This window comes from Papio anubis, chromosome 11 (genome assembly GCF_008728515.1).
Source record: "Papio anubis isolate 15944 chromosome 11, Panubis1.0, whole genome shotgun sequence".
In the NCBI taxonomy this organism is placed as follows: Eukaryota; Metazoa; Chordata; class Mammalia; order Primates; family Cercopithecidae; genus Papio; species Papio anubis.
The window spans coordinates 89,261,374-89,281,099 of record NC_044986.1 but is presented as its reverse complement, the minus strand read 5'-3'; the positions used below and the strand labels follow the sequence as shown (position 1 = coordinate 89,281,099).

At 38.0% G+C, this 19,726-nt stretch overlaps 1 protein-coding gene and 1 long non-coding RNA gene across 2 annotated transcripts in view; both read right to left on the bottom strand.

Annotated features, from left to right (window-relative positions):
- LOC100998409 (ankyrin repeat domain-containing protein 30A-like) overlaps window positions 1-19,726 on the bottom strand; it is an 86,851-nt gene that overhangs the window by 17,479 nt on the left and 49,646 nt on the right. The window contains 1 exon segment of the mRNA XM_031652378.1: window positions 758-788. Within this exon segment, the coding sequence (XP_031508238.1) occupies window positions 758-788 (31 nt within the window).
- LOC116269474 lies at window positions 5,215-18,444 on the bottom strand. The gene is made up of 3 exons (XR_004177025.1): window positions 18,421-18,444; window positions 16,558-16,648; window positions 5,215-6,224 (listed from the first exon to the last, which is right to left on the bottom strand). It is a non-coding gene; the product is annotated as an uncharacterized LOC116269474 (long non-coding RNA).

Below are 19,726 nucleotides of genomic sequence, written 5' to 3'. Positions count from 1 at the left end.
AGAGAAAAGACTCTAGAAAAAAAATGAAGAGTGCATGCAACTAGGCAGGGTACTGCTTTGAAGAAAAACTAAACTAAGAAGTCAGTAAATAGAGAATTCTATAAGATATAGCCTCTAAATATTATTAACATAATATATCCATATATAGATATTCTCCACTAAAAGTAAAATAATTCATCTATAGGATTTACCTGGTCTTCCTTATGAGATAAAAACCTATGCCTTGTGGTCACAGCTAAGTAAGATCTGCTCTAAAAACTTTGATGATAAAAACAAGGAACTGATTACCACTTTAACTGTTAAACATGTTATAACAAAGTCTTGGATTAACCAGTGTTCTAATGGAAATCTCTAAAAAGAGTTAACATATGACAAAATGTAACCTTTTGAATTGATCCCATCTAGACCTGTGCCTTGATCCTAGTGATGCACAGGTATCCATCAATCTATGCTGAGGGGGAAGAGAAGGGATTTGGGAGCAAGGAAAGCAGATGGCAAACTCAAGGGTCAGCTACCTTTTAGCTATGAAATCGTAGGTAATTAATCAACCTCTCTGAACCACATTTGCCTGATTAATACAAAGTAGGTGATAGTAGCACAGATGCTTTGCAAAGCTGTGTGATGACTATGTGAGATGGTAAATATTAAGCACATAATATGTTGTCTAACCCACAGTAGAATACTCAATAGATAGTGGTTTCTTTTCTCCATATTCTCTGAGTTAACATATGTATTTAAAAAAACCGCAAAGTCTTACCTGGATATAGGCTCTACAGAACTCACATCCACTATTGAAGAAAAAAAAAGTAAAATATATTAAATCAACAAATATAAATAAAAATACAGAATGTTAAAAACATAAGAGGGCATGATGGCACATGCCTGTAATCCCAGCTACTTGGGAAGGTGAGGCAGGAAGATCATCTGAGGAGCCCAGGAGTCTGAAAGCAGCCTGGGAGACATCACGAGACTTCAACTTAATTTAAAAGAATAATGCACACTTTCATGTATGATTCAGGTCTTGGTTTAAAAAGCATAATACTCTGACGCTTTGTTACAAAGACTCAGATGATTTGTTATAAAGCATTCCTTTGGGACCATACATTGAGACTATAGTAAAATTATTATTAAGTATACTATTGGTAGGAAATTAATACATTAAAAATGTTTATTTCCCTTCCTTTATAGTTCTCAAATGCAAGGAAAAATAGAATTTATCACAATTTGATCTCTGCAAGTGAACTGCAGTGTACAATAGTTGTAATCCAAACAGGACCCTATAAGACTGACAGAAAACTGTATTATTAGCAGAATTAGTATAAGTGGACAGTGTCAACCTCAGAAAGTATAATTCCTAGACAAATGAACTAGAAGCAGTTTGAACAGAGTATACAGTAGTCTCTCTTATTTGCTCTAAGTGTAGAAAGAAACACACACAACATGATTTCCCTCTGCTCTCACACCACAATTATTAAAACAGAAGACATCTGTGACCAAACGTGTGGAGGATTTTCTCCACTGACAAATAAGCCATTAATTCTGTAGCAAAAGACAGCTGGTTGTCCTCTATTTAATTCCAACACTGTCTATCTAGAAATAGTCTCAGATCTCACAGACTGAGGGCTCAGTCTCATGAGACTGCCCTCACACACCAGTTGCAAATCTGGGTCTCTTTGATTTCTGTGATTTCAGTTACTCATGGTCAACCATGGTCCAAAAATATTAAATGGGGAATTCCAGAAATATGCAAGTCATAAGTCCTAAATAACATGTCATTCTAAGGAGTATGATGAAATATTAAGACATCCTGTTCCATCTCACCAGGTCATGAATCATTCCTTGTATATGCTATTTGCCCATTAGTCATCAAAATGATCTGTTCCTGAATCCCTACCATCAACATTATCACGGCTCAATGATCCACTGTCACATGAAGCAGATGATCCACCTATTTCTATGTAGTCAGATAGCCAGAAATTAATAGTAGCCTAACACCACATGACAACTCCTTCACCTGACTTCATCTCATCACATAGGCATTATAACATCTCACAGTCATCACATCAAAAAGAAGGGTGAGTACAATACAAGACACTTTGAGAGACCATATTCACCTAACTTTGATTACAATATATTGTTATTGTTTTATTTTATTATGAGTTATTGTTAATCTCTCACCGTGCCTAATTTATGAATTAAACTTTATCATAAATATGCACATATAGAAAAAAAAGCACGGATGTATAGGGTTCCATACTATCCACAGTTTCAGACATTCAATGGGTGTCTTAGAAAATACCCGCCATGGATATTGAGTAATCCATGGACACAGAAGATCATCTTACTGTACTTGTGCATGTGTGTGTGTGTGTGTGAGAGAGAGAGAGAGAGAGAGAGAAAAAGAGAGAGAGAGAGAGAGAGAGAATAAGATCTCCACTCTCCACAAGAAGCAGATAAAAAAGAGAACACTTTTCCTCACACATGACCCTTAGGTTTTGACAATTCTGGAAAAACGCTGGCACACATGCTCCCCAGTCTAGACAGTTTCCCAGACCCTGTGTATGTATGCTGCTTTAGTTGCAAAAACTTAGGATCTTGGGAGATCTCTTCTTGGACACCAGAAATATTAACAACATTAACAGTATACCTAACAACTCTAAAATAATTATTTCGAACAGACTGCCACTGCAGAACTTGTAAGTTAAATCCAATTGACTTTTCAGTTATAATCTTATTGCTTGAAATTCTCACACTTAAAAGAAATTAGCAACATCATTTTCTCTGACTCCTCTCCTACTTTTCATTAGCCACTGCTCAGTCTCCATTACCAAGTCCTGTGACTCTGTGAAATGTTGATACTCCCAGGATTTTGTCAATGGCTTTCTTCTTATTCTACATCTTCTGCATCATGGATAAGCTCATTGAGATCTGTGGCTTTGCCTCATAATTATAATGAAATTATTCCAAGCCTACATCTTCAACCAGAGTTCTATCTCCAGCTAGAAATACTTGTAATCAAATTACCTACTGAAAATATCCCACAGGAGGGTTTCATTGAACTCTATATGTAAAGAAAACTATTGGTCTGTCCCATGACTCTTTGCACTTTTCTGTTGATCTGACAATTTCCTACTCGTTTCCCATGAGCATTCCCCATGTGGAAACTTTTGAATGACCTGAGATTTTTCCTCTCCCCTAGCTTTTTAAACTCAATAATCACTAAATCATATTAACTGTACCTCTTTTCTGCATTTGCTCTATCTTTTCATTGCCACTGGAAATACAAACTTATTTATTTCATATTTATATTTCCTAGTTAGACACGGCCCCTTAACTGATGGCTTTCACAGGGAAAAAGACACTCTACCTGTAGGGGATCAGACAAAGTGGTTAGAAAAATTATAAAGATAGTTTTAGGAAATAGACAAAAACGTTCTGGGAAAGCCAGTGGCCAGTAAATGATTTGGCTGAAAGTAGCCTAATCCTCTTTACTTTTAGTCGGTAGCAATGGAGGAAATATCTAGGGAATGTGGAGGAGTTTATCTAAATACCTTGTTTACTCATGTGGTCCTAAGACAAAACTTTGATCATCCGAGGGTACATGATTGTTTTGTACTGGGGGTTGGCAATGTTAATTACCTTCTAGTGATGTTTACTCAAGATGTTTGTCATTTATTCTGTACCAAATAAATGCAAACTTTGCAGGCTTATCGAGGCCAACAATGCACACTCAGGCAGCAGAGCCCCTTAGCCGCACTGACAGGCAAAACATCTGTTTCAGTGTACATGTCTCATCCATCCCTAGTTCAGGGTCCCTGGGATGGACCCAGCAGGTGGTGCCCCACAAGATGAACGCTGCAAAAGAATTGTGACGGACCCCTCATAAATGAAGGTGAAAAGGACTGCACAGTCAGTGAGTAAGTAAGTCAATGGTACCCGCTCAGGATTTCCAAGTTCGGGGGAAATAGTTCAGGCTAGGGTTTCATCATGGAACAACAGTTATCAACACAACAGAAACAGTATATAAAAGTGTTGAAAAAGTTGCTTAAAGCTAGTGGAGCCTTGGTATCACAGGCTCAATTAAGGGACATAATGCAAACAGCTGTATTCCACAACCCATGGTTATGAAATTCCAAATTCAGCTTACCAAACGGATTTCAGATGAAGTTTTATTGGAGTAAAATCATGCCTATTTCTTCACACGTTATCTATGACTACTTTAATGCTACAATGGCAGAGTTGAAAAGCTGTGATAGAGACCACATCACCTAACATATTTCCTGTTTGGCGCTTTACAAGAAAAGTTTGCCAATTGCTGGTTTATACCATGACCAGAATGCTCTGACACTTAAATCTAATCTTGGGACTCCCCTGCTCAAACAATTCTAATCAATCCCTGCAGAAAATATTGCTGGCTTCCAATGCATAGAAATTGTTTTTTCTTTCTTACGGCAGAAACACAAGTTTATTTATATATTTATTATTCCATTACTCTCATCTCATCTACAAAATGAGAAATCATTATTCTAAGCTAATCACAGTAATAACATTTGCTTTTCTAGTGACTGGTTTACAAATGAGTGTTTGTACTTGGAGGAAGATGTAGGAGAATCACTTGAGACCAGGAGGCAGAGGTGGTAGTGAGGTAAGATCACACCATTGCACTCCAGTCTGGATGAAAAAGTAAAACTCCATCCCCAAAACATAAATATTTAAAATGCATTCCTGTATTTTAAATATTTTCATTTTAATTTCTAACATTAGTTGAAGCAGTAAATACTCCGACTTCAATAAAAGCTCTCTGATATAAGCTGTCATTTGATGTTGACTTTTAGTGGCTATGAAAGACAGCCTAATTAAATGTGCTTTAGAGTTAAAATCACAAAATATGGAGCCTTAAATCAAAGCAGAGCTAACTGTATTGAGTAGATCTAAAATATAAGAAAAGTAAAAAGAAAGGAAGTTCCAATAAAATATGTACAAGGGACAACTATTCATTGAAAATCTAAGACATGAAAACAAATTCTACACATAGTCTATAACCACACACATATGTTGTGAATTTCTGTTTTTTTATTTGTTTGTTTGTTTTTTTGGTTTGTTCGTTGCTTTTTGACATGCAGTCTCACTCTGTTAGCAAGGCTGGAGTGGCACGATCTCCGCTCACTGCAAATTCTGCCTCTTAGGTTCAAGTGATTCTCCTGCCTAAGCCTCCAGAGTAGCTGAGATTACAGGCACCCACCACCACAACCCGCAATTTTTTGTTATTTTTAGTAGAGATGAGGTTTCCCTATGTTGACCAGGTTGGTCTGGGACTCCTGACCTTCAGTTATCTGCCCACCGTGGTCTCCCAAAATCCTAGGATTACAGGCATGTGCTACTGTGCACAGCCTGGTGTAAAATGGTTTAAACATGAGAGGAAATGACAACAAAAACTAATTTAGGCTGTTTTCTACCTCTAGGCAATTTACAAGAGCATAAAGACACCAAGGCCAAATGCTTTAGAGTCACTCTTCTAAAACACTGTGTCTAGCAAAGAGCCATCAAGTCATGATTTTTTAAAATTATAAGTCACACACACACACACTCAGTCACCGAATCAGAAAAAAAGAAACTGATTTTCTTTTGATTCTCAGAGTGACAACACTCACAACTGTCGTGTCAGCAAGTGAAACTTTCCCTAAGTAAAGATCAGAATTCCAATCAGCATTTGAACCATTGCAAATATTTCAGTCTCAAAATTCACCTGCCTGAAAACCAAGCACGTACAGAAATTGCAAATTGGAAACTTTATACTATCAGGACATTAAAGTAGAACCACATGAGGTAAAGCACAATTATTTTTAAAATCTCTAAACCTTATACTTGTAAATGATATTTTCTCAAACATAAATACTAACATGGGCATTATTTGTACCAACTTTTCCCAACAAATTTTGAAAAGAAAACAACATTGGGAATAAAAACGCTCTCAACATTTCAAATATTTTAATATTCTTCTTTCCAGAGTAAAATTAAAATTACAAAATTTACCTGCTTTGAATGTTTCTCTGTCCTTCAATTCTAAGCCTTTATGTGGAATAGAAACTTTCATTCCACAGGTTGGCTAAATGGGTTTGGAAATAAAATAATATATAATGCATACTTCATAAAATATGTAGTTAATATTCAAGATAAAAATAGGAAAGTTGCTACCTGCAGAAGACCATCTTTATCAGAAGACTCTAAAAGAAAAGGGACATATACAATTGATAATATGCAAGCCTGACAAAGCCTACCAAACATTCACACAGTGTGAATATGAAGATGAATCCTCATGCTTGGATGGAAAAGGGATTACACTAGGTTGTGGGGTCTTTTGGGTTATTGTCTTTGTTAACAGGCCAATGTGACAGAAATATCCCTAAGAAAATTTAGCAAATAAATTTCATCAAACATATTGTGAAGATTTCAACAGTGAAAAGATATTTAAAGTGACAATAACTTAAGCAGAAAAATCCTAATACCAGTAGGAGTAAGCTGCCATAAAGGAAAGAAGTTGTATTTAGTAAGATGACCAAGTCATGACACCCCGCCCACACACAAAAACAATGTCCAAGCTAACGGCAAAATGCAGTGGCATATGGTTAAGAAAACACATGAGAATCACTTAGGTCAAAATACTACAAGTAGCTATTATGTTCTTCAATTTGTCCTGCAATTTAGGAATTGCAAATTTGCGATGAGGGTTCAAAGGTACATTTCGAAGATGGCTGAATAGGAGCAGCCCAGTCTTCAACTCCCAGCTAGCTTACACAGAAGACTGCATTTCGGCATTTTCAACTGAGGTAATTGGGTCTATCTCACTGGGGAGTGCCGACGACGGGTACTGGTCAGCCGTTGCAGCCCCTCACCAAAGAGCTGAAGCCAGGGCCAGGCATTGCCTCACCTGGGAAGCGCAAGGGGGAAGGGAACTTTTCCTAGCCAGGGGAACTGAGACACACACCTGAGAATCCTGCAACTCCCACCCCAATACCGGGCGCTTTGGAGCAAACAGGCACACTAGGAGATCATATCCCACACCTGACCGGAGGGTCCCACACCCACGGAGCCTCCTCATTGCTATCACAGCAGTCTGTGATCTACCGGCAAAGGCAGCAGCCAGGTTGGGGAGGGGCTCGGCCATTGCTGAGGCTTAAGTAGGGTAAACAAAGCTACCGGGAAGCTCCACCGGGTGGAGCCTCACAGCAGCTCAAGGAAACCTGCCTGTCTCTGTAGACTCCACCTCTGGGGACAGGGCACAGTAAACAATAACAAAGCAGCACACACCTCTGCAGACACAAATGACTCCCTGTCTGACAGCTTTGAAGCAGAGCAGTGGATCTCCCAACACGGAGGTTGAGATCTGAGAAGGGACAGACTCCCTGCCTCAAGTGGGTCCCTGACCCCTGAGTAGCCTTAACTGGGAGACATCCCCCACTGGGGCAGTCTGACCACACTTCACAGGGTGGAGTACACCCCGAGAGGAAGCTTCCAAAGCAAGAATCAGACAGGTACAATTTGCTGTTCAGAAATATTCTATCTTCTGCAGCCTCTGCTGCTGATACCCAGGCAAACAGGGTCTGAGTGACCTCGCTACCTCCAACAGACTCCACAGCTGAGGGTCCTGACTGTTAGAAGGAAAAACTATCAAACAGGATGATTACCTATTGACCAAAAACCCCATCAGGACATCACCATCATCTAAGACCAGAGGCAGATAAAACCACAAAGATGGGGAAAAAAGCAGGGCAGAAAGCTGAAATTCAAAAATAAGAGCCGCATCTCCCCTCGCAAAGGAGCGCAGTCATACGCCAGCAACGGATCAAAGCTGGACGGAGAATGACTTTACTGAGATGAGAGAAGAAGGCTTCAGTCCATCAAATTTCTCAGAGCTAAAGGAGGAATTACGCACTCCAGCGAAAGAAACTAAAATCTTGGAAAAAAAAAAAAAAGTGGAAGAATTGGATGGCTAGAGTAATTAATGCAGAGAAGGTCATAAACGAAATGAAAGAGATGAAACCATGACACGAAATACGCGGACAAATGCACGCTTCAGTAACCGGTTCGGATCAACTGGAAGAAAGAGTATCAGCCATTGAGGATCAAAATGAATGAAATGAAGTGAGAAGAGAACCAAAAGAAAAAAAAGAAGAAAAGAAATGAACAAAGCCTGCAAGAAGTATGGGATTGTGTAAAAAGACCAAATCTCCGCCTGATTGGGGTGCCTGGAAAGTGAGGGGGGAATGGAACCAAGTTGGAAAAACACTCTTCAGGATATCATCCAGGAGAACTTCCCAACCTAGTAGGGCAGGCCAACATTCAAATCCAGGAAATACAGAGAACGCCACAAAGATACTCCTCGAGAAGAGCAACTCCAAGACACATAATTGCCAGATTCACCCAAAGTTGAAATGAAGGAAAAAATCTTAAGGGCAGCCAGAGAGAAAGGTCGGGTTACCCACAAAGGGAAGCCCATCAGGACTCACAGCAGATCTCTCGGCAGAAACTCTACAAGCCAGAAGAGAGGGGGCCATTATTCAACATTCTTAAAGAAAGAATTTTAAACCCAGAATTTCATATCCAGCCAAACTAAGTTTCATAAGTGAAGGAGAAATAAAACTTTTACAGATAAGCAAAGCTTAGGAGATTTGTCACCACTAGGCCTGCCTTACAAGAGACCCTGAAGGAAGTACTAAACATGGAAGGAAACAACCGTACCAGCCATCTCAAAACATGCCAAAATGTAAAGACCATCGAGGCTAGGAAGAAACTGAACAACTAATGAGCAAAATAACCAGTTAATATCATAATGGCAGGATCAAGTTCACACATACCAATCTTTAACCTTAAATGTAAATGGACTAAATGCTCCAATTAAGAGACACACAGATCAAGTAAACTTCGATAAAGAGTCAAGACCCATCAGTCTGTTGTATTCAGGAGACCCACCCCACACGCAGAGACATACATAGGCTCAAAAATAAAGGGAAGGAGTGAAGATTTACTACAAATGTGGAGAACAAAAAGCGGGGTTGCAATACTAGTCTCTGATAAACAGACTTTAAACCATCAAAGATCAAAAGACAAAGAAGGCCATTACATAATGGTAAAGGGATCAATTCAACAGGAAGAGCTAACTATCCTAAATATATAGAAAATCAAATACAGGAGCACCCAGATTCATAAAGCAAGTCCTTAGAGACTTCATTAAAGAGACTTAGACTCCATACAATAATAATGGGAAGATTTCAACACCCACTGTCAACATTAGACAGATCAATCCAGACAGAAAATTGCACAAGATATCCAGGAATTGAACTCATCTCTGCAGCAAGACCTAATAGACATCTATGTGAACTCTCCACCCCAAATCAACAGAATATACATTCTCTTCAGCACCACATCGCACTTATTCCAAAATTGACCACTGCACTGGAAGCAAAGCACTCCTCGTGCAAATGTACAAGAACAGAAATTATAACAAACTGCCCTCTCAGACCACAGTGCAACAAACCAGAACTCAGGACTAAGAAACCTCAACTCAATCTGATCTATATGAATCTGACTAATCTGCTCTGATGATTTGACAGGGACAAGACTTAGCTGAAGGGCGGAGGAGAGCCGAATCACAGAACAAGAGAAGGACTGTAATTGGGTCTTGTATCACGCAGCTAAGTGCAGAGGAAATTTATAGCACCAAATGCCCACAAGAGGTTATGAAAGATCAAAATTGACAATTCTAACATCACAATTAAAGAACTAGAGAAGCAAGAGCAAAACACATTCTGAAAGCTAAAGCAGAAGGCTAGAAATAACCAAGATCAGAGCAGAACTGGAAGGAGATAGAGACATAAAACCCTCCAAAAATCAATGAATCCAGGAGCTGGCTTGGAAAAGATCGTTCGACAGACCACTCAGCAAAGACCACAAAAGAAGAAAGAGAGAAGAATCAAATCAACGCAATTAAAAATGAGATAAAGGGACATCACCACCCACCCCACAGAAATACAAACTACCATCAGAGAATACTATAAACACCTCACGAAATAAACTGGAAAATCTAGAAGGAATGGATAATTTCTGACACTTACACTCTTCCAAGACTAAACCAGGAAGAAGGAATCCCCGAATAGACCAATTGCAGGCTCTGAGATTGGAGGCACAATTAATAGCCTACCAACCAAAAAAAAAAAGTCCAGGACCGATGGATCTACAGCTGAATTCCTACCAGAGGTACAAGGAGGAGTTGGTACCATTCCTTCTGAAACTATTCCAACTTCAATAGAAAAAAGAAGGAATCCTCCCTAACTCATTTTATGACGCCAACATCATCCTGATACCAAAGCCTGGCAGAGATACAACAAAAAAGAGAATTTTAGACCAATATCCCTGATGAACACGTATGCAAAAATCCCAACAAAATACTGGCAAACCGGATTCAGCAACACATCAAAAGCTTATCCACCATGATCAAGTGGGTTTTATCCCGGATGCAAGGCTGGTTCAACATTCTCAAGAAATCAATAAACGAATCCAGCATATAAACAGAACCAAAGACAACCACATGATTATCTCAATAGATGCAGAAGGCTTTGACAAAATTCAACAGCCCCTTCATGCTAAAAACGCCAATAAATTCGGTATTGATGGAATGTACCCCAAAATAATAAGAGCTATTTATGACAAACCCACAGCCAATATCATGCCTGAATGGGCAAAAACTGGAAAAATTCCCTGAAAACCGGCACAAGACAGGATGCCCTCTCTCACCACTCCTATTCAACATAGTGTTTAAAGTTCTGGCTAGGCAATCAGGCAAGAGAAAAGAAATCAAGGGTATTCAGTTAGGAAAAGAAGAAGTCAAATTGTCCCTGTTTGCAGATGACATGATTGTATATTTAGGAAAACCCCATTGTCTCGGCCCAAAATCTCCTTAAGCTGATAAGAACTTCAGCAAAGTCTCAGGATACAAAAATTAATGTGCAAAAATCACAAGCATTCTTCTTATACACTAGTAACAGACAAACAGAGAGCCAAATCATGAATGAACTTCCATTCACAATTGCTTCAAAGAGAATCAAATACCTAGGAATCCAACTTACAAGGGATGTAAAGGACCCTTCAAGGAGAACTTTACAAACCACTGCCTGTGTGAAATCAAAGAGGACACAAAACAAATGGAAGAACATACCATGCTCATGGATAGAAGAATCAATATCGTGAAAATGGCCATACTGCCCAAGGTAATTTATAGGATCCAATGCCATCCCCATCAAGCTCAATGAGTTTCTTCACAGAATTAAAAAACTGCTTTAAAGTTCATATGGAACCAAAAGAGCCCGTGATCTCCAAGACAATCCTAAGTCAGCACTCAGAAGCTGGAGGCATCACGCTTACTCCGGATCAAACCATACTACAAGGCTACAGTAACCAAACAGCATGGTATGGGTACCAAAACAGAGATATAGACCAATGGAACAGAACAGAGTCCTCAGAAATAATACCACACATCTCCAGCCATCTGATCTTTGGACAAACCTGAGAAAAACAAGAAATGGGGAAAGGATTCCCTATTTAATAAATGGTGCTGGGAAATTGCCAGCCATAAGTAGAAAAGCTGAAACTGGATCCTTTCCTTACTCCTTATATGAAAATTAATTCAAGATGGATTAGGACTTAAATGTGCCAGGACCTAATACCATAAAAAATCCTTAGAGGAACACCTGTGGGTAGTACCATTCAGGACATAGGCATGGGCAAAGACTTCATGTCTAAAACACCAAAAGCAACGCAGCAAAAAGCTAAAATTGACAAATGGCATCTAATTAAACTTAAAAGAGCTTCTGCACAGCAAAAAGAAACTACCTCATCAGAGTGAACAGGCAACCCACAGAATGGGAGAACATTTTTTGCAATCTACCTATCTGACAAAGGGCTAATATCCAGAACCTACAAAGAACTCAGCAAACAAATTCATAAGAAAAACAACAACCCCATCAAAAAGTGGGCAGTTGATATGAACAGACATTTCTCAAAAGAAGACATTCATACAGCCAACAGACATATGAAAAAAATGCTCATCATCACTGGCCATCAGAAATGCAAATCAAAACCACAATGAGATACCATCTCACACTGCTAGAATGGCGATCATTAAAAGTCAGGAAACAACAGGTGCTGGAGAGATGTGGAGCAATAGGAACACTTTTACACTGTTGGTGGGATTGTAAACTAGTTCAACCATTATGGAAAACAGTATGGCGAGATTCCTCAACGATCTAGAACTAGATGTACCATATGACCCAGCCATCCCATTACTGGGGATATACCCAAAGGATTATAAATTCTGCTGCTATGAAGACACATGCACACGATGTTTATTGCAGCACTATTCACAATAGCAAAGACTTGAATCAACCTGCAAATGTCCATCAGTGACAGATTGGATTAAGAAAATGTGGGTACTATATACACCATGGAATACTATGCAGCCATAAAAGGATGAGTTCGCGGTCCTTTGTAGGGACATGGATGCAGCTGGAATCCATCATTCTTGAAGCAAACTATCACAAGAACAGAAAACCAACACCGCATGTTCTCACCATAGGTGGGAACTGAACAATGAGATCACTTGACTCGAAGGGGAAACATCACACACCGGGCCTATCATGGGGAGGGAGGGGAGGATTGCATTGGGAGTTATACCTGATGTAAATGACGAGTTGATGGGTGCAGCACACCAACAAGGCACAAGTATACATATGTAACAACCTGCACGCTATGCACATGCACCTCTACAACTTAAAGTATAATAATAATAAATAAATTTTAAGAAAAAAAAAAAAACACAAAGGTACATTTCACTTATCATTGCATGTTCTAAATTTATCAGCATAAATATTCACTTATAGAATAAAAGTTAATAAATAAATTCATTTTGTACCTCTGTGAAATACGATAATTTTTCCATTTATGGGGGTTCTCTAGTTTAGTCCTCTTAAAATTTCTGATCCATTTATACAAAAGGTCAACACGTACCTATCAACAAACTAATCCAGGCTCCAGTGCAGGCTCATGCCTGTAATTCCAGCACCTGGAAGACTGAGGAGGGTGATGTCTCAAGGCCAGGAGTTGCAAACCAGTCTGGCCAAAATAGCGAAACCCTGTCTCCACAAAAAATACAAAAATCAGCCAGGTATGGTGGCACATGCCAGGAACCCAAGCTACTTGGGAGCCTGAGCTACGAGCATCACTTGAACCTAGGAGGCGGAGGTTGCAGTTACCCAAGATCATGCCACTACACTCCAGCCCGGATGACAGAGCGAGACTCTGTCTCAAAAAAGAAAAAAAAAAACCTAATATGAAAGTATCAAAAACTAGAATTCAATTTCCAGAGCCTTTTTATATATCATTAACCTGCGTAATTCAAGTTTGGAATAATCGTTATAGAAAGTAACAATTTTAGTGTTCAAGGAATGAATTCGACAATTGCTTTGTTGCTAAAACTTATTCTATTTGTTTTACTATAAGTTGTTAAACTAGCGTTATGAAAAAGCTCTTATAAAAAACTTGGCTTCAAGAAAAAACAGACATTTCTTTGACACAGAAATATATCTCCTTTCATCAAATAATAATAAAACATGCTTAATCTCTAATTTTTCCCTACTTTTTAATTTTTCAGTATGACATCCTTTAATATATTTAGAGATATCAAGTATATATGCTGTTTCCCTTGAAATGATTGATCAATAATTAAGACAATTCAGGGATACAAACTCTCTAAAACACGCAAAATTTATATCTAACCATTTTAAGGCTAAATATGCATGACCATATTGCATGTATGCATTTTAGAAAAAAAATGCTTAAAATTATAATCAATACTCTTTAAATAAAAACCTGCTTTAATTACAATGAGATCGTTCTCAATTCAGTAATATCTTTAAAATTTATTTCTGAAACACTGAAGAAATCTTAGAAATTCATATATGAGAATTGATACCATTAATTCATCTGCTTGTTTTAGGTAAAAATAGGATAAGTGTACATCCTGAATAAGTGTAAAGAAAGCAGAATGCCACGAGATAGGAAATGAATATGTAACCAAAATATTTCCCTTTGTAAAGAAAATACCAGGCTTTAACCTGGTTGCTAAGACAAGTCAAAAAAGCAAAACAGGCACAGATGAAACATTCAGAGCTATCTCATCATCAAGGAACCGTCTATCACTTGGCATTTAGGAATCCTAGGTGTGGTCGAAAACTCTGGTTCTAAATTGTGATCCGATTATCCCTGAAGTTCAAAACTCACGCAGAGGAACCAAGTAGGGAAATACAACCTTATCTATGATTTTAATTACTATTGTTTTTATAAAGGAGTGCACTGGAGATTTTAGAGTCAGGACAGGACACATGGCATAGCTCTAAAGATTAGTGAGCCACATTTGTAATGGCTATTGAAATGTATGGCTTTGCATACTTGTATATTAAATACTTCACTTTTAATTTCTAACATAGCATGAAGCAGGACATACACTTACACAAAGGCTTGTCGGCATCTGTAATTATATTTATGTTGCTTTTGAGTCATCATGAAGAGAGTCTAATTAAACGTGGTGCTATGTGAACATGCAATATGCACACTATGAAATCTTTTTTGTTTGTTTTTTAGACGGAGTTCCGACATGTCGCCCAGGCTGGAGTGCAGTGGGGCGATCTCGGCTCATTGCAAGCTCCGCTTCCCGGGTTCTTGCATACTCCTGCCTCAGCCTCCCGAGTACCTGGGACTACAGGCGCCTGCCACGACGCCCGACTTATTTTTTGTATGTTTTCATAGAGACGGGGTTTCACCATGTTAGCCAGGATGGTCTCGATCTGCCGACCTCGTGATCCACCAGCCTCGGCCTCCCACAGTGCTGGAATTACAGGCGTGAGACACTGCGCCCGGCCTGAAATCTTAAAATAAATGAAAGGCGAGCTAATCGCCGAACAAAACAAAGTTGCTGTGGAATGACAAGAACACGGTACAACCATTTATATGTGATGTTTGCAAAAAGTGTTAATACCAATATGTATATGCTGAGTGATGAGGACAGAAGTGATCTTGAATCAGAGGAGCAAATCATGACACTGAGAAAATAAATGCAAAAGCTGGACGGAGAATGCTACGCTGTGTCCTCAACGCAACACATTAAAATAATATATATCATTATATTGCAAGCATTCATCATGCTCTTTACCATGTCCCGTCATTGAGAAGGTACACCGTTCAGATGAGAGTTCAGCTGAATGTAGAATTCACATGTCATCAGTGAAAGTGTTATGAATTGATCAGCTTGGATATATACTTAGAGAATAATACTCAATATAAATATTCACTGATTTTCATACCCAGATGGTATAGTGGTATGCCAACATTTTTGTAATTTGTAGCTTAGCAATCTCAATATTTCTTGATCCACTCATGGAGGAAGATGTACAAAACTCATCAGGAATAGCAAATACGCTTTCAATATTGATATATCTGTTTCACATTTAGTTGCAACAGACTTCTTAAATATTAATAACATTTTCTATATTAATATCAGTACGGTACCTATGAATAACAACAATTTAAGTATTCAAGTACAACATTCTGAATTTTCTTTCTTCTTCTTCTCTGGTTAAAAATGTACTCAAAAATAAGAGCAACATAATGCTTTCTCCTGACCCTTTTCTGTCTTCACCTTCTATATCCAGTTGCTCTTCCTCCACATTTCTCCCAGGAAAGGCCTCTCCTCTTGCTACTCAGAGTAAGGTCCAAGGACAACCAGCAACAACATCATCTGACATCTTATTAAAAATGCAGAATCCCTAGTCGGCTGAATCACAGTGTGAATTGTTAACAAGGTTTCCAACTGATTTTCTAAATTTTGAACACTCCTGCTCTATACGGAGTGTATATGAGAAATTACATACATTAGTGGCCGTGCATATATGCTTATTCCCACCTACTGCAAATACAACACAGCTCCCCATGGTGAAGTGCTTCCATCCCTCATGGCTTCCCACCACTGAGAAAGTTGAAAAGAATCACAGTATTTTTGCACTAATTCTCTGGTAATTTTTGGTACTGGAAGGTCACTTTATATTCTTCCCAAATTTCTAACCATACCCGATCTTTTCCTAAAGAATCATTTCATTTTACCATCCCGCATTATATAAACTTGCTTCTCGTTCCTTCCTGTACTCTGTGTACTCTCTGTCTTTCTCTGTCTTCATTTCCTCTTTTATTACTGTCTTCTTTCTTATTTTCTCATTTTCCTCAGGTCTTGGAATATCTTGAATTCAAACTAATAATTCAGTTTCCTTTCAGCACTCTCAATGTAGTCTGTTGCCAACACCTGATAAGAAGTACAATTTATCACAATTTCACTTCACATTTTTTCCATGCTTTGCATTTAGGAGGTACTTTTCTTCGGCTCTTTGGTGATATCCTTCCTCATCTGTTTACAGAAATACTTGGTCAAAAGACTTTTTAAATAAAAATGGTTCTTACCTTCTAATTTTCCACTTATTTTACTGAATTCTTTTTGATGTGTAGCCTTGGGTAAACATTCATCATTCTGTAAAACATTCTCAAGGAAATTCTGTTAAAAGTAATATCAATAAATAATTTCAACGGAGAAATCCCAATAATGAAGAGTATCAAAATTTCCTAATTAAAATCTTTTTGAAAAGCACAGTTTCCTACTTTACAAGCAATTCAACTTAAGAACAGACGTGTGTTGAAACCCAAAACATTTTGATAGAAAACCTCACGTAGCGCTCTCTATATCAAGCTTATCTTTACGTTCATGATGTGATTAACTTGGTTACTGAGCAGGAAAAACAAATCACATGCACGAAATAATTCACTCCTGCGTATTTCAAAAAGTAACTCTCTTAAAAATATCTAGCTTGTGTTGTAGTCCTCATCAAAAATAAACATGACATTTCAAACAAAATACAATACACTTGCTAGTTGCCATAACACATACCGCATTAAACATTTAAACTATTCATGATCAGAGAATCGTTTAGTGTTAAAAATGATGCATGTCGGCCGGGCGCGGTGGCTCAAGCCTGTAATCCCAGCACTTTGGGAGGCCGAGACGGGCGGATCACGAGGTCAGGAGATCGAGACCATCCTGGCTAACACAGTGAAACCCTGTCTCTACTAAAAATACAAAAACTTAGCCGGGCGAGGTGGCGGGCGCCTGTAGTCCCAGCTACTCGGGAGGCTGAGGCAGGAGAATGGCGTGAACCCAGGAGGCGGAGCTTGCAGTGAGCTGAGATCCGGGCCACTGCACTCCAGCCTGGGTGACAGAGCGAGACTCCGTCTCAAAAAAAAAAAAAAAAAAAAAAAAAAAATGATGCATGTCATGAAGAGAATTTTGAGAGTCTGTCATGTAATGTATGCATAGACGTTGAAAACGCTTCTTTATTTTGGTAAACAGGAGCTTAAAACAAGCAACATGTTTTTAACAAAATTTATGCTGACAGAAAAAGTGCTTGAATAGAATGTAAATGCAGTAAGAAAAAAATATGTTGTATCTAAATGAAAGCAAGCAAATATTAAATTCTTTTTATCTGATGACAAATCAGATAAAATCTGCTTGTCTATTGCCCTCCACCCTTTGCTGTTACCACCAGGCAGGAGCTGCTTATTTCTAAGAGGTCAGATATTTTCTATGTCTTTCCACAGTTGTGACCTTAAAATACATCACTATTGTTTGACGCTCATGCTGCTGCAACTTGACTGCCAGTCATAAAGGGACTCGAGGAGTTCTATTTGTGAAAATAACTTATATTTTTCAAAAGACTACTCAACCACTACTCTTGTTTTTATGGCCCCACAAGGTTTCCTATTCCTCATGCTTTTCTCTCTCCTGAAATGTTCCCTCAGGTCTATACTGAACAATATAGAAGTGTCAATACGTTCGAGTCCCAGGCATTAACTTTTCAGGTACCAACTTTTAGAATACTGCAATGTAGACTCTCTCTCTATGAATCCATTTAGAAATTTTGTACTTCTAGATATGTCACAGAGTCATAAATCTGCCCACAGCTGGACCCGGTATAATTCTTTTGCTTTTAGACAAACTAACTTCAGATCCCCTGTGAATTTCTAGTGACTTCTAAGCCTTTTTTTTTTTATACTGTACCCCACTGGCTTCTTAAATTAATCCTAGAAATTAGCAGAATTTCACCATGATGCAGTTATCTACTTAGCACATAAATTCTCTATTAAGTGTATTCTGAAAAATATCAAACATAATTTGGTAGTGACATATGCAGAGGTGAGAAAGTCTAAGCCTCTGATTTTATGTTTTCGTATTATGCAATACTAATATTTAAAAAAATCAATAATACACAGTACCTCAAAATCCAAGGAATTTTCTTCATTGTCCTTTTGTTTGGATCCTGATTGGAACATCTGAGCTATAAAAGGTTAATCACAGATACATTCATGAGAACTTTTCTCTACTATAAACTTTAAAAACATATACAAATCTACTTTCATTCACGAATCTGAGGTGTTTTCCTCTCAGATTATAGAAGTGTAGCTCGTATATTCTTTTTGTCGATTACAATCACTACTTCTGTAGTCAATCCATTAGAATTGAAATCTAAAAAATCTGACATTTAATGTTATATCATTCATTAAAATGCAGAAAATTATATTTAACTTGTGATCTCAACATCCGTAAAGTTCACATTTCATGCACAGGGTCCAAGAAACCAAATCATACTTTGGTATGTCACCATTTTCACTCATTTTTAGAAGTGTACCCTGGATGGTTTCAAGATCTGACAAGTTGCAACACTGTAGCTCTATAATGTGTGGGTCACAGTTCGAATTGTTAGTGGGATGTATGACTGCACAAGGAAATATTTTTAAATATTTTAGTTTTAATTTTCAATAACTAAAAATTCAGTATATAAAACTAACTTAAAGACTGAAATCTGCTTGTTTTCATTTTTATTTATTATTTATCAGCATAAAAATTGTGTAGTTAACTATGGTACATTCATACAATGGAATTTTATAAGCCACCTAATATTTAAAAACACAGTTAATTGTGTCCACTATGGATATTTCTAAAAATTATAATGCTTATCGAAAAACAACGTTGCCGAAAATTACACTGTACCACCATATACGCATTGGAAGTTGAAAAATATTTTATATATTAAATATGACTATGCACACCTGTTGTAAAATGTTTAAACATGCATAAGAATAGTTTTTAAAGATAGTTTATTATATTGGTTTCTTCTAGGCAATAAATAGTACTAGTGTACATCCCAAAGGACCTCTTCAAGGAGAACAACAAACCACTGCTCAGTGAAATAAAAGAGGACACAAACAAATGAAAGATCATTCCATGCTCATGGATAGAAAGAATCAATATTGTGAAAATAGCCATATTGCCCCAGGTAATTTATAGATTCAATGCCATCCCCATCAAGCTACCAATGACTTTCTTCACAGAATTGGAAAAAATCTACCTTAAAGTTCATATGGAACCGAAAAAGACCCCGCATTGCCAAGACACTCCTAAGCCAAAAGAACAAAGCTGGAGGCATCACGCTACCTGACTTCAAACTATACTACAAGGCTACAGTAACCAAAATAGCATGGTACCAGTACCAAAACAGAGATATAGACCAATGGAACAGAA